We start from the raw sequence: 16,735 nt of genomic DNA, 5'->3' as shown, positions 1-16,735 counted from the left end.
CTCCACCAGAGGGTGCTGTGCCTATCTCAGCTGACATTGGGCGATAGGCGGAATAAATATAATTATACTTTTCATTCATTTAATTAAAACTAATTTACAAGATAAAATATAACAAAATAAAAAATAATAAAGGAATATTATGGATTTAAAAAAGAAACTGTTTGGTTGTTGATGTAATAACAGAAATAATAAAAAAACAGAAACAAAGGTCACCTGAGAGGATGAAGAAGATCCCGGAGACGAAGGCGAGGATGGTTCTCTGAGGCCTGATGTGTCCAACGTTACTGATGACGAAGGCGGTGAAGACGAAGAGCAGAGAGACCATTGGGAAGGGAGTAGCTGTACGAACCATCTCTATAGAAGAGAAACATGACTTTAGACACTTTATATCAGGGATTCACCTCTTTATCTCACTGAGAAACTCTAGTTTGTAAACCACTCACTCCCCCACACCAAAGTCACTCACTCTCCCACACCAAAGTCACTCACTCCCCCACACCAAAGTCACTCACTCTCCCGCACCAAAGTCACTCACTCCCCCACACCAAAGTCACTCACTCTCCCACACCAAAGTCACTCACTCTCCCGCACCAAAGTCACTCACTCTCTCGCACCAAAGTCACTCACTCCCCCCCACCAAAGTCACTCACTCTCCCACACCAAAGTCACTCACTCTCCCACACCAAAGTCACTCACTCTCCCTCACCAAAGTCACTCACTCTCCCACACACCAAAGTCACTCACTCTCCCACACCAAAGTCACTCACTCTCACACACCAAAGTCACTCACTCTCCCACACACCAAAGTCACTCACTCTCCCACACCAAAGTCACTCACTCTCCCACACCAAAGTCACTCACTCTCTCACACCAAAGTCACTCACTCTCCCACACCAAAGTCACTCACTCTCACACACCAAAGTCACTCACTCTCCCACACACCAAAGTCACTCACTCTCCCACACCAAAGTCACTCACTCTCCCACACCAAAGTCACTCACTCTCTTGCACCAAAGTCACTCACTCTCCCACACCAAAGTCACTCACTCCCCCACACCAAAGTCACTCACTCTCTCACACCAAAGTCACTCACTCTCCCACACCAAAGTCACTCACTGTCCCACACCAAAGTCACTCACTCTCCCACACCAAAGTCACTCACTCTCCCACACCAAAGTCACTCACTCTCTTGCACCAAAGTCACTCACTCTCTCGCACCAAAGTCACTCACTCTCCCACACCAAAGTCACTCACTCTCCCACACCAAAGTCACTCACTCTCTCACACCAAAGTCACTCACTCTCCCACACCAAAGTCACTCACTGTCCCACACCAAAGTCACTCACTCTCCCACACCAAAGTCACTCACTCTCCCACACCAAAGTCACTCACTCTCTTGCACCAAAGTCACTCACTCTCTCGCACCAAAGTCACTCACTCTCCCACACCAAAGTCACTCACTCTCCCACACCAAAGTCACTCACTCTCTCACACCAAAGTCACTCACTCTCCCACACCAAAGTCCATAGAGTAAACCAGTGATTTTAACATCACATCACACAGGAGTTGTTGATCCACTGCTGCTCTCTTTTCTCTATGGGCTTTGGTGTGGGAGAGTGAGTGGTTTACAAACTTCAGTTTCCTGTTGGAAAAGTGAGATAAAGATGTTCTTAAAGATATCGTAGACTTTATAAATTTTATGGGGCGAGTCCTTCCTGTGCATGTTCTCAGCAGCAGGGGGCGCCACATTGTGAGGATGAAACGTGACTCACTGAGGATGTTGGCTGTGTTTTCTGTGGTGATTTCTTTCTCTGGCTCAGTGAAATATTCAGACGCGACACATCTGCCTTTCTCTGGTCCTGAGGGAGGAAGAGGAGGAAGAGGAGGAAGAGGAGGAGGAAGAGGAGGAGGAGGAGGAAGAGTTAATGAGAGAAGAGAGTCTGTGATTTTTTGGGGAATCATTTTCAGGAGACACACTGCTGTACTTGTAAACACACACACACACACACACACACACACATACACACACCAAATGCCAGCAGCCGTTCCCTGCTCTGACCTCTGTGCTCAGCGTCAGACAACAAGGGAAACACAAATATGGTCGCTACCCTGGAGTGTGTGTGTGTATGTGTGTGTGTGTGTGTGGGGGGGGGGGGGTGACCCTCTTCTCTCAAATTAATGTCCTTGAAAATGACGACACAATCACATCTGATGGAGGCGTCCATTTATGGTATTTTTAAGGGTTTTTAAGACGCAAATTTAGCCGAAACAAAGTGGTGAAAAATCACAAATTCCATTCCATGAATTAAACGATAATACGGTAAAAATATTTTTAATCCTATATTACTTTTCCCCCTTTAAGGACAGCAAACACTTACTATTTAAGATAATTATATCTGTTTATATTAGTATGTCATGACTTGAAATTGTTGCGTTACACACACACACACACACACACACACACACATTCTTGTACTTGCTGCATACTGAGGACCGGGTTGCTGACAAAGTGAGGACCAGCATTTTCCACTTCATAAATCAACACAATTATAAATATCTACTTCATGAATGACAAAGAACTACTGGTTGCAGTACCATAAAATGTCTGTAGGTAGCGCCCCAGAGCAAGAAGGGCTGGAAAACTTTTTTTTTTGTCCAAAATTTGACATAAACGTCATAATATACTATATAATAATAATAATGCATTATGTCGTCCAAAATTTGAAAAAAAAATTTGACCCAAATCTTTTGGTCCAGAATTTGAAAAACCGTCATACTATACTATGTCGACCAAATTTTATAACAAAAATGTTGGTCCAAAATTTGACAAAAAAGTCATACTAAACTATGTCATCCAAAATTGAAACATTTTTTTTTTTAAATTGAGTATAGCATGTTAGCAAACTTTTTCGATTCTTTATTTATTTTATTTTTTTGGTCCAAAACATTACAAAAACGTATTTTTTTAGAAAATCTTTTTTGAAAAAATTATTGAAAAAAAAAATGTGAAAAACTTTTTTGAAAAAAAATGTGAAAAACTTTTTTGAAAAAAAATGGTGAAAAACTTTTTTGAAAAAAAAATGTGAAAAACTTTTTTGAAAAAAAAATGTGAAAAACTTTTTTGAAAAAAAGTGTGAAAAACTTTTTTGAAAAAAATTTGAAAAACTTTTTTGAAAAAAAAATGTAAAAAAATTTGGAAAAAAATGTGAAAAACTTTTTTGAAAAAAAAATGTGAAAAACTTTTTTGAAAAAAAAATGTGAAAAACTTTTTTGAACATTTTTGAACATTTTTTTGGACAAATTGAGTATAGCATGTTACAGCAACCTAAGGAAGTGATTTCAATGAAAACAAAGTGAGGACCGGCCAAAATGTCCTCACTCCGTAAAAATGACCTCACTTTGTTGGTTAAAAACCCTCACTGGTCCCGAGTATGCCGCAAGTACAGGAACACACACACACACACACACACACACACACACACACACACACACACACACACACACACACACACACACACACACACACCTGCCACGAAGCAGACCCTCCACAGACCGGAGTGCAGAGCCATCTTCACCTCCATGGTCTGGTTCTGCTGGAGTACGATTCCCTCCTCCATCAACAGCCAATAATCCGTGGACACGGCGACGCCCACCAGCAGAAGACCACAGGCGCCAAAGATGGAAGAGAGCAGCGTCAGAGCTCTGGTGCTGAAGGAACTCATCTGGGGAACAAGGAACGTGAAGGAACGTTAAGGAACGTGAAGGAACGTGAAGGAAAGTGAAGAAAAGTGAAGGAAATCACATTGATTTATTTATTAGAAATTACATAAGAAAAAAAACAGTTTGATTTATAAGACGAGAGGCACAACCTTTACATCATAATGCATGAAATATCTTGTTAAATATTACTTTAAATATTAACTTAAATATTAACTTAAATATGTTAAATATAATGTTAAATATTACGTTAAATATTAAGTTACACATGTTAAATATTAACTTAAATATTAACTTAAATATTAAGTTACACATGTTAAATATTAACTTGAATATTAACTTAAATATGCTAAATATTATGTTAAATATTAAGTTAAATATCACGTAAAATATTAAGTTAAATATTATGTTAAATATTCACTTTAATATGTTAAATATAAAGTTAATATTATGTCAAAGAGGTTTAATATAACTTTTAAAAATTAACTTCAATATGTTAAATATTGCGTGAAATATTTCATTAAATATTACATTAAATAGTACGTTAAATATTAAGAATAGCAAGAATATATAAAGAATAGCAAAAGAAGTGTAGCAACAAAACACTTATTGAACAAAATTATTGCACGTGAGTTGAACAAAAACGGCCACCAGGGGGAGAAGTCTACGAGAAATTGAGCTTGTTTTTCATGTCTGTGAACAAACTCAATGTTCGGCCTGTTTTAAATCATCAATAACTCAACATTTGGTTGAATAAATACGTTAATTTGTGTTTTGAGTTCATATTTCAACGTTGTTGTTGTTGTTGTTGTTGTGTTTCTATTATTTATTTTTTATATTATTATAATATATATTATATATATTATTAATATTTTTATATATTATTATTTATTATTTATTTTCTCAATTAATAAATGTAGTTGTTCTGTTCAGTCCTTGAAAAGCTAATAAATAAAGTTTAAAATTTCCCCGACAATTAAAATAATGACATCTCGTTCAGTTTAATGAATTCTTTGAAAATATTTATATTTCAGGAGCTGAAAAATCAGAAAACACTCAAACACATTCATTAATGACGAAGAAGGAGTTGAATAAAGGTGAAGAAAATGACACTGATTTAATTTATTGATTTTTTAAAATATGTAAAAGAAAAAGAACCTTGATTTTAATTGACTTCACCTGTTAAATATGAATGAGACGAGAGGATCGACCTTGAATAAAGTAAAGCTTTTTAAACGTTGAAAAAATCAAATCTCAGCTCAAAAACAAAGTGTTTGATAGAGACAGAGCTTTTAATTTGAAGGACTCCAACGCTTCATTATCATAATATTTCAGACACGAGTCTCACAAATATTCTCTTTGCAATCCGACTTAAAGATTAAATCCCTAAAACTTTAAGCTGGATTTTTCTAACGTGCTCAGGGATTTGACAGAGTGAGAAGCTCAGGTGAATAACGTTCAGCTCGAGCAGACTCTCATCAACAATCAATCCTCATTTTCTTTTTACCCAAAAACCAGAATCTGTGAAAGTGACAAAAGAAAACAAGCTTTAAAAAAAAAAAAAAAAAATCAAACTCATCGATTACGACTGAGTCTGAGGAGAGAAGAGAATAAAAGATGAAGGTGAAAAGAAAAGTGAACACAAGAGGAGGCAAAATCGCCAAAATGGCCTCCGAAATCCAAAATGGCCGACTTCCTGTTGAGTTGAGGTCATGGTTACGGTCGACTTTTTTGTTCGTCTTGGTCTAAGACATCTTCTCACCAAGTTTCGGGAAATTCGGTGCAACTCAACGTTGCCTCTGTTTTCACCTTAGGGGGCGCTGTAGACCCCTAGACTATGAATAAACGCATAGCTATAAATGAAGTCATCTATGGTCAAAAACTTTCTGGTACTGAATCATCATCATCATCATCATTACGTCTAAAAGTCTCATGAGTTCCTGTTGTTTCCAGGTTGCAGTACAGGTAGGTGACCACTAGGAGGCAGAAGTGCTGCCTCCGGTGCACTGACGTATCAATGTCTTGCACAAACACACAACATGGACGTCACAGAAGCTTTAGCGTACGTAACGTGCATTTCGATTGAACTGTGAACCCCCCAAAAAGCTGCGACGCTAACACACACCACCTGGTTTCATTAGACTTGTGGGGACCGTGAATAATAACCAACTTATGAGGACCCTCACGTACTAGAACCTTTTTTTTTGCTTTCTGTCTTTATTTGTGTTCTATTGTTGTTTGGCTTTTGTCTTCAGGTAAAAAAAAAACAACTTCAGTCGTGTGCATATTAATTATTTTACACTTCAAATCGATGCTAACGCGGCGTAATTTAAGCTACACTTGATTCACTTTAATAGAGTTCAATAAAACATCGCAGAGGCTTAATGTGCACTTATAAAAACGTCTGCGGTACTTTACGGTTTAAAGTGAAGAGATTTACGCGCAGTCACTCGACATAACATCATCCTTATATCAGTGTGTCCTTCAGTAAGCGCGTTTATTAGCATCTATATTTATGCTAATTTGTTGTTGTTGTTTTCACGATGCAGGGATTTGATTAAGCTGAAGATTAAAATGAGAAAATATTCAGAGGATTCTGTATTGTATTTATTACCAGCATCATTATAAACATATATATGTGTATATATTTACTAGGGTTGCAGCAATTAATCAATTACTAAATTAATTGCTAACTATTTTGGTCATTAGATCAGATTAGATAAGACAGTTACACATACACAGAGTTCGTCTGGAGGGATTTTCTCTTTCGTCAAGGTCAAACTCTGAGGTTCTGACGACCTTCACGATGATGATGTCGTGTTTATTTTTAAACTTTACAACCACACGTACACCCACCCCACCCCCGCGGGGGTTTGTGATTGGTTCGTCCCGAGGTGAGATCACAGATTAGTTACCGGTGACTCAGTTTTGCTCTTGAAAATGTTAAATAAGACACAAAGGTTTAAGATAATCTTAAATAATAAAGTTTAGTTTCTCAGAGAGATAAACACAGTGAGATTCTTGTGTTCAATATTTAACGCAAGAAAAACAACAACAAAAATAGAGAATATTAAAGCAGAGCAGACTGAGGTCACGTAACTTGTACATTTCTTGCTAACGCTCTTTAGCCTCTGGATCTGCGTCTCCTCACCAGGAGTTCACTTCACTGCAGGAGTCAACAAAGTTTACTCTTAATTATTTAACGTGATATTGAGCTTTTTCGTGAGAAGAAAACATACGAAGATCTGGACTCTGCCAACGGGGAAACAAGAGAAATCTGATTCTAGGCAAACGTCTATAAGTCTACGACGTCTTTAAGAACATGAAGACTTTAAGACTTTAACAACAGGAAACTGAAGTCTGTAAACCACTCACTCTCCCACACCAAAGCCCATAGAGAAAACCAGTGATTTTAGTTCACAGGGACACAGGAGTTGCTGGTCCTCTGCTGCCTCGTGTGGTCACTTTGTGTCACTGGAGTTAATCTGAATGATGATTTTTAAAAGCCGAATTCACTCAAATCAGTCATTGTAAGTTAGTGATGGGAAGAGTGAGTGACTTTGGTGTGGGAGAGTGAGTGACTTTGGTGTGGGAGAGTGAGTGACTTTGGTGTGGGAGAGTGAGTGACTTTGGTGTGGGAGAGTGAGTGAAATTTACAAACTTCAGTTTACACAAGGAAAAGTCTGGGGAAAACGGACAAAAACTGAACTAAATTAAATTCTGCTGCTTGAATTTAAGAATTTACATGTTTATAATTGTGTATATTTACGCACACACCAATCCGTGAGAGTGAATTTAGCTAATTTTACTGATATTTTAAGCTTAAAGTAAAGTGTAATATCATATTAATACAAAGTTAAAATACTGTTTAAATAACTTGTTTTTCCAAGGGTTATTTTTGTTTTTAGGCAAAAATACAGACAATTTCCCAGAAATGAGGCTTAAATTAAAGGCTCAAAAGGTCCGTTTTTGCATCGTAGACAGAAAAATGAGTAGTGATTATTATTCTAGTGCAGAATTTGCTCGTGAGGATTATTTCCCAGAAACCAAACAGGTGATGTCACCGAGAGAGAGAGAGAGAGAGAGAGAGAGAGAGAGAGAGAGAGAGAGAGCAGTGACTTCCTGTAGAGCCAAACACGATGATGTCATCGTGTCACATGATCTGAAGACGACTGAGGTGATTTGTGCCTCAGTGACGGAAACGTCAACGTACACACACGCACACACGCACGCAAGCACGCACACACACACACACACACACACACACACACACACACACACACACGCACACACACACACACACACACACATCGTCTCATCCTTCGTTTACATCACCTCATTCACGCTGTGTCACATTCTGTCGCCTCAAATACAGAAAATATGACGACTGTCATAACTGTGTTATATACGGCTTATATGTGTACATATACAGTATATATATATATATTATATATGAGTTTGTGAAGATAAGATAAGCTAAGATAAGATAGATATATTTAATAATCCCAAAGGAAATCCTTGTTCCAGGTTGCTCCAAAATTGCCAAATTTGCCAAATAACAACATAGTTATGTGACGTCTTTAAAATGCAGGAGCTGTAATGTTTGATTTAAGAAACTGACTTCAAAATGCTTTTAAAACATCGCAGAGTTCTGTAAAAGGACGTAAACAGAAATTTAAAAAGTGAAATTAAAAGCACCAGTGTGTAAAATATAGTTTGAATTATTTACATATTTCAGATATTGAAGATAAAATACTGTTTTTATAAGAGTCAAATCATTCAGGAATATTCAACTGCAACAAAACAACTCTATCTTACGTATTCTACCTTTAATGTCTTTATTTGTCAGAATTCGGGTCTGTGTGTGTTTAAAAAATATCTAAAAACTATGTAACTACGACAGTGTTCGTCAAACTGGGAAATGATGATGTTCTCAGACGTCTTGTTTTAATTAAATTTATTTAATTTTCTCTAAGTTTACAGCAGAAATCTCCCGTCTACAATTTTTTTTTTCCTTCAACGTAAAGATCTGAATTTTTCGTCATGGATAGATAATCACCCGAGGATGTTACCGTTCAATTTTGGTAAGAATCCGCCCACTGATGACGTCACAAACAGTGGTCACATCTTCAAGAACGCCCACTCTATTTCAACGGGCAAAAACGTGAAAACAAACTTAAATATCTCAGTCAAAATTTATCGGATTTGGATGATATTTGGTACGTGTGTGCAGAATCACATGCTCTGTCGTCTCACTAAATCTCGTTCAGATCTAAGATTACAGATTACAGATTTTGCGTCATTTTAAATATAACATGGTTACAGACGTGTGTTTATCTCAGCTGCAGTGGATCTGTGGTGATCTCTGAGTGATCCTGTTTTTAATCTTTATTTATGTGTATAATTGATCTAAAAATAACTTTCACATTCAAATGCTTTTGATGTTTCGTCTCGGGGAGAATCTGTCGAGGATTTAAAAATCCACGGAGATAAAAAAGTCTGGAGATAAAAATATGGGTTTGGAGGACGAGAACTGTTGTGAAGGGTCAGTGCGCCAATTATAGTACACACACACACACACTCACACTCACACACACACACACACACACACACACACACACACACACCTACACATATAAAACTAGGTCTGTTTTTGCTGCCAACAAACGAGTTGGGCTGAGTTTATCTTTGTAGCTGAAGCTCAGAGGAGCACAATTCCCCTGTGTGTGTGTGTGTGTGCGTGTGTGTGTGTGTGTGTGTGTGTGTGTGTGTGTGTGTGTGTGTGTGTGTGTGTGTCAGACAGACAAAGCAGCGGCGCTTTTACGAACAAACAGTCCGAGATAATGATGTGAGGAGGAGGAGGAGGACAAAGTTTGTGTCTGGTCCTGAGGATGAAAGAAAAAGTGAAATAATTATGTGGAGAAAAGTTATGAGAAAGGGATGAAAGAAGAAGAAGAAGAAGAAGAAGAAGAAGAAGAAGAGAGAGAGATTAGGGGTGAAGGTAAAAAGGAGACAAAAGCGAGGAGAGAGGGATGAAAACGAGAGGATGACGTAAAAGAAGATAATTACTTTTTTCCCAGAGCTGAAAGAGATTATGATGGATTTATATTTTTTATTTTTTTTGCCAGACTGTTAAAAAGAGTTTAAACTTTGCTTCTCTTCAGGAAAAAGAACCTGAAGTTAACGTATTTATTTCACTGTTAGAACAAGAAACTGTAAACCACTCACTCTCCCTGCACCAAAGTCCATAGAGAAAACCAGTGATTTTAACATCACAGCAAACAGGAGTTCACAGACACTTTACATCAGGGCTTCAGCTCTTTATCTCACTGTTAAACTCAAGTTTATAAACCACTCACTCTCCCAAACCAAAGTCACTCACTCTCCCGCACCAAAGTCACTCATTCTCCCACAACACCAAAGTCACTCACTCTCCCACACCAAAGTCACTCACTCTCCCACACCAAAGTCACTCACTCTCACACACCAAAGTCACCCACTCTCCCACACCAAAGTCACTCACTCTCCCACACCAAAGTCACTCACTCTCCCACACCAAAGTCACTCACTCTCCCACACCAAAGTCACTCACTCTCCCACACCAAAGTCACCCACTCTCACACACCAAAGTCACTCACTCTCCCACACCAAAGTCACTCATTCTCCCACAACACCAAAGTCACTCACTCTCTCACACCAAAGTCACTCACTCTCCCACACCAAAGTCACTCACTCTCCCACACCAAAGTCACTCACTCTGACACACCAAAGTCCCTCACTCTCCCACACCAAAGTCACTCACTCTCCCACACCAAAGTCACTCACTCTCCCACACCTCTGCTGCCTCGTGTGGTCACTTTGTGTCACTGAGTTAAGTCTAAATTAAATATTTTAAAAGCTGAATTCACTAAAATCAGTCATTGTAAGTTAGTGATGGAGGCAGCAGTGGATCAACAACTCCTGTGAACTCCTGTGTGCTGTGATGTTAAAATCACTGGTTTACTCTATGGACTTTGGTGTGGGAGAGTGAGTGACTTTGGTGTGTGAGAGTGTGTGGTTTATAAAGTTCAGTTTCCTGTTAGAAAAATCATAAAGTGTAGATTTCTCTGTGTTATAAAATGAAGAAAACAACAGGCTCCTCTCAGTTTCATCTCTCTGTGGTTTTCTTATTAATTCTGTGTCCACTTTAATGAACCACTGTGGTTTTTCTAATGAAGAAGCTTTTGAACACGGGAGTTTAATTTCCTGAAATAATGCGTTGACTTTATTGTGCAGAGAGACGTTTGGTTGTGAAATCACCAACGTGGAAACATCCAGGAATCAGAAGGGAGATGAAAACATGGATGAAAGACTCTGCAGCGTCGACGACAGAGAGAGAGAAGAATAAAAAGAAGAAGAAGCAGAGAAACTGCTGAGCAACGTGAAAAGTCCACGTCCCACAGAGACGAGAGCAGGACGACACAGATGGTGTTCACAGGTTAGCTTAGCATGTTTCTGTTGACGAGGCTAAATGTCAGCACTAAGAGGGTGAGATGGATATTTAACTATGTGACGGATGGAAGGTCAGAGGAGAGAGGAGAGGAGGAGAGGAGGTGAGGAGGCGAGGAAGGAAACAGAAGAGGAGGGAATTAAGTGTGGGTTTCATCATGAAATAGATGACAGACTGTGCTGTTGTGAGCGCCCCCTGCTGCTGAGAATTAGCCCCGAGACGAGTTTAACCACTTTAACTCACTGTGAGAGAGACTTTTCCTGAAGTTTGTAAACCACTCACTCTCCCACACCAAAGTCACTCGCTCTCTCACACCAAAGTCACTCACTCCCCCACACCAAAGTCACTCACTCTCTCACACCAAAGTCACTCACTCTCTCACACCAAAGTCACTCACTTTCCCACACCAAAGTCACTCACTCTCCCACACCAAAGTCACTCACTCTCCCACACCAAAGTCACTCACTCTCTCACACCAAAGTCACTCACTCTCCCACACCAAAGTCACTCACTCTCTCACACCAAAGTCACTCACTCTCCCACACCAAAGTCACTCACTCTCTCACACCAAAGTCACTCACTCTCTCACACCAAAGTCACTCACTCTCCCACACCAAAGTCACTCACTCTCCCACACCAAAGTCACTCACTCTCTCACACCAAAGTCACTCACTCTCCCACACCAAAGTCACTCACTCTCTCACACCAAAGCCGCTCACTCTCCCACACCAAAGTCGCTCACTCTCCCACACCAGTCGCTCACTCTCGCACACCAAAGTCGCTCACTCTCGCACACCAAAGTCGCTCACTCTCGCACACCAAAGTCGCTCACTCTCCCACACCAAAGTCGCTCACTCTCCCACACCAAAGTCGCTCACTCTCCCACACCAAAGTCACTCACTCTCCCACACCAAAGTCACTCACTCTCTCACACTGAAGTCACTCGCTCTCGCACACCAAAGTCACCCACTCTCACACACCAAAGTCACTCACTCTCCCACACCAGTCACTCACTCTCCCACACCAAAGTCACTCGCTCTCTCACACCAAAGTCACTCGCTCTCTCACACCAAAGTCGCTCACTCTCCCACACCAAAGCCGCTCACTCTCCCACACCAAAGCCGCTCACTCTCCCACACCAAAGCCGCTCACTCTCCCACACCAAAGTCGCTCACTCTCCCACACCAAAGTCACTCACTCTCCCACACCAAAGCCACTCACTCTCCCACACAAAGTGTCACTCACTCTGCCACACCAAAGTCACTCACTCTCCCACACCAAAGTCACTCACTCTCTCTCACACCAAAGTCACTCACTCTCCCACACCAAAGTCGCTCACTCTCCCACACCAAAGTCACTCACTCTCCCACACCAAAGTCACTCACTCTCTCACACCAGTCAAAGTCACTCACTCTCCACCACCAAAGTCACTCACTCTCCCACACCAAAGTCACTCACTCTCTCACACCAAAGTCACTCACTCTCTCACACCAAAGTCACTCACTCTCCCACACCAAAGTCACTCACTCTCTCACACCAAAGTCACTCACTCTCCCACACCAAAGTCACTCACTCTCCCACACCAAAGTCACTAATTAGAGCTAATTACTAAATCTTATATTATTGTGATATTTTATGATGTGATTGTGTGTCGATTTTTATTTAAAGCAATGTTTGACATTTTTCTGTGCTGTCTTTAAGCTTCCGGCCACTAGGTGGCAGCAGGCTTTCACCCATTCTGTCTCCTGTCACGAAACAAAGAAAACTGTATATTATTCAAACATTAAACATGTTTTGTTCTTAAAATAGACAATTTTGATGGGGAAAAAAAAAAAATCGCAATATATCATGTTCATATCACTCGTGTATTGGGACATTTATCGTAATCTCGCGTCATTATTGATGTACCACGTTTTCCACGTCCATCAAACACAAGAACTTTTTTCTTTTACGTGATATTTGAAGACTTTTCTAAAAATTCCGCATTTTTCCCAGTTACGCACAAATACGTCCCAGCTAGCATGACAACATGTTGTCCCAGGTGGGTTCGTCTGTGGTTTCCATGGTAACGCTAATGTTTTAAGTCTTTTTAACTTGAAACTGCAGTCGGACTTTGTCGGCTTTGATTCTCGTGTCGGACGACGAGCTCACGACTCTTCAGTGCCGACGCTCTCCGACCAATCAGAGGCCGGCAGACTGATGATGTCACAGTTTAGAGTCGGCTCAGAGTCGAGTCGTGATGGAAAAGTGAGGATGAGCTTGAAGTTAAACAGGTACCGTATGGTTTCAGGTACATGGGCTCCAGGTGGGAAGCTCAGGGGCGGGGCCAAACCTGCCCGGGAACCTGAATTATAATAATATTATAATAATATAATAATAATAATATAAGCCTTGTGAGGAGCACATGGACGATGACAGAGAGAGATTAAGAAGTGCTGCAGTCTGCTGGAACAGGATGGGTTCCCCGAGAAAGAGTTTTCATGACACACACACACACACACACACACACACTGTAACACACACATACTGTAACACACACACACTGTAACACACACACACACCCTGAGAGAACAGAACCTCCTCTTTTTTTTTTCTCCTTCAGACTCAACTCTGCTCCTCCTTCATTCCAAAATGCGCCACACTGATGATCAGCAGCTACACACACACACACACTGTAACACACACTGTAACACACACACACACACCTCCATCTCTGAGCAGCAGCAGAAGTGGAGGCTCCTCTCTCACACAACATCACGGGATTCTCATTTTTTGGGGGGGTGGGGGGGTACACACACACACACACACACACACAAGCACACACACACACACACACACACACACACACGCACACACACTTGTGCATCACACACACACACACAGACGAGCAGCACTGAGACACTAACGTGACAGAACAGCGAGGTACGAGTTACTGGGAATGACAGATAATAACAACAACAATAATAATAACAATAATAATAAAATATAGTATAATGTAATGAAAGATGATGAGGATGAAATAATAAATGAATAATCATCATGTTTGACTCACCATGAGGAGACGAGAGCTGCTCTGACGCTGCAGCGACTGACGCCAGATCTCTGTGCGCACTGGAAAATCCTGGACCAACAATTTGCAGGTTTCCTCCTCTCTCTCTCTCTCTCTCCTCTCTCTCTCTCTCTCTCCTCACACTCTCTCTCTTTTACTCCAGTACCTCCCTCCTCCTCCTCCTTTACTTCACTCTCTCTTCAGCACTGCGGCGGAGAATCCACTGAATGAGCTTCACTGTAGTTTAGGGAGGTGGGACTATTGTGTGTGTATGTTACAGTGTGTGTGTGTGTGTGTGTGTGTGTGTGTGTGTGTGTGCGACACAGCAGCACATGCACAGGCTGGAATTAAGGACACAGTTTGATGTCATGATGCAAACACACACACACACACACACACACACACACACACACTGAGGACCAGCATTTCCACTTATATATATATATTTATAAATCAACACAATTACAAATATCTCCTTCATGAATGACATCTATCAAGAACTACTGGGTGCAGTACCATAAAATGTCTGCAGGTGGAGCCCCAGAGTATTTGGGGTGTGTGAAACACCAGGGCTGGAAAACGGGTATTTGTAGCAAATTGAGTTAAATCTGTTACTCTGTTAAAAACAGAGTAAAGCATGTTTACAACCTAAGGAAGTGATTTCAATGAAAACAAAGTGAGGACCGGCCAAAATGTCCTCACTTTGTAAAAATGTCCTCACTTTGTTGGTTAAAAACCCTCACTGGGTGTCCACTGAAGGAGAAATGATTGACAGCGGTGAGAGAAGCTTAAACTTTAAAGCAGGTTACATTTGTAACCGCGCTGGTTTCAGGTTTAGCGTGTGGCTAACTGTTAGCACATTGATCGTGCTAAGAGTATTTTTGATGATTCATCCACTCACAACAGGATGACAGGGTGAATGTGACGTCACATCCCAGAATAAAGAACGATAACGTTCTACTTTACGTCGTTTTTTTCTGCTCCATGACTCTCAGACACGTTATCAGGGCGAGTTAATCCGACTTAAAGACGTCCCATTTATCACAATATCAGCCGGGCTAACATGTTTACATGTATATAATATATATATATGTTAAGTCTGGTTTTAGTCTCCACGGTAACGCAGAGACCTTAGAGCGTTATCGACGGAAGCATTGACGGTCAACAAACTGATAGAATGCTAACAAATATCGACTGCGGAGAACCTCAAGGTTCAATCACGGGTCCGTTTTTATTCTTTAAACTCATTGGAATCACTCATAAAACAGATTACTACAGTTACTGGGAAGGGAAACTACAGAATGTTTAAGGTAAGATAAAGTAAAAGTTGAAGTTACGTATGCTAACATGCTCACAAATGGAGCCTCCTCCATTTACCCATCGACAGCATCGACAGCTATATATTTACGTCCTGCAGATACGAAGGTTTCCTGTAGGACTAATGTGTCACGGACGCAGTCAGGGGATTCTGTCGTGGATCGCTAATAAATGACGACACAGAAGAAGAAAAAGAAGAAAGTGAATGTTAAATCACACACTCGGGAGGACGTGGTCGTCCTTTACAGACCAACCAGAGCCTGTGATGCTCACATTTGCCATGTGGCGTCTGCAGGGAACACGTTCTTTGGTAATTATGTTCACAGACACTAACCTACATTCTCACATGTGATTCAAAAAAGAAAAAAAAAAAACTCTATTTGGACTTCAAAAAATGGGTCATCGTCACAACTCGGCACCAAAGAGGGAAGTGATCAGATTCCACGAGTCCTGGTCCCAGGAGGGAACATCTAAACCTCAGCGGTAAAAAAAGAAACTGCTTTCATTTATCTTCACAGGTCAAATATGTATAAAAACTGTCTTTTTGTGTAAAGTATTTCTTCTTTGAAAAGTAAAATGTTGGTATATTCTGTCAGAAGGATTTCTCTGTTATTTTACTGTGGAGAACCACAAGGTACAATCATAGGCCCTATTTCATTATTATTCAATTAATTATTATTATTTTCTATTGTAAAATATGAATATATTACACAGATTAGGGAGTGTCACAATTTACCAAATCGTTAAATTGATTCCTGATCCTTTTTTTTACTGTCTTTAAGCACAGATGGGTCGGCCATTTTTAGACTTGTCTAGTTTAGACGATACTCTGTTTTACCTTCTTATAGATCTATCTATCTATCTATCTATCTATCTATCTATCTATCTATCTATCTATCTATCTATCTATCTATCTATCTATCTATCTATCTATCTATCTATCTATCTATCTATCTATCTATCGTGCTAGCCAACTAGCTGTGTATCTATCTATCTATCTATCTATCTATCTATCTATCTATCTATCTATCTATCTATCTATCTATCTATCTATCTATCTATCTATCTATCTAGGTAGTTAGCATCTATCTATCTAAGCTAGTTAGCATCTATCTACCTAAGCTAGTTAGCATCTATCTATCTACCTAAGCTAGTTAGGATCT

The 16,735-nt window shown here is 40.1% G+C and overlaps 1 protein-coding gene across 2 annotated transcripts in view; it reads right to left on the bottom strand.

Annotated features, from left to right (window-relative positions):
- Positions 1 to 16,735, bottom strand: part of LOC310936051 (voltage-dependent calcium channel gamma-7 subunit-like) — a gene marked incomplete at both ends in the record, with an annotated part of 37,105 nt that overhangs the window by 3,206 nt on the left and 17,164 nt on the right. For both annotated transcript variants that reach the window (XM_083900077.1, XM_083900076.1), the window contains 3 exons: positions 214 to 354; positions 1,773 to 1,859; positions 3,527 to 3,722. In XM_083900077.1, the coding sequence (XP_083756203.1) occupies positions 214 to 354; positions 1,773 to 1,859; positions 3,527 to 3,722 (424 nt within the window). Of the gene's footprint in view, positions 1 to 213; positions 355 to 1,772; positions 1,860 to 3,526; positions 3,723 to 16,735 lie in introns of those variants that run through there.

Source organism: Microchirus variegatus (genome assembly GCF_963457635.1).
Source record: "Microchirus variegatus genome assembly, chromosome: 13".
Classification (NCBI taxonomy): Eukaryota; Metazoa; Chordata; class Actinopteri; order Pleuronectiformes; family Soleidae; genus Microchirus; species Microchirus variegatus.
This window is presented reverse-complemented; position numbering and strand designations above follow the sequence as displayed.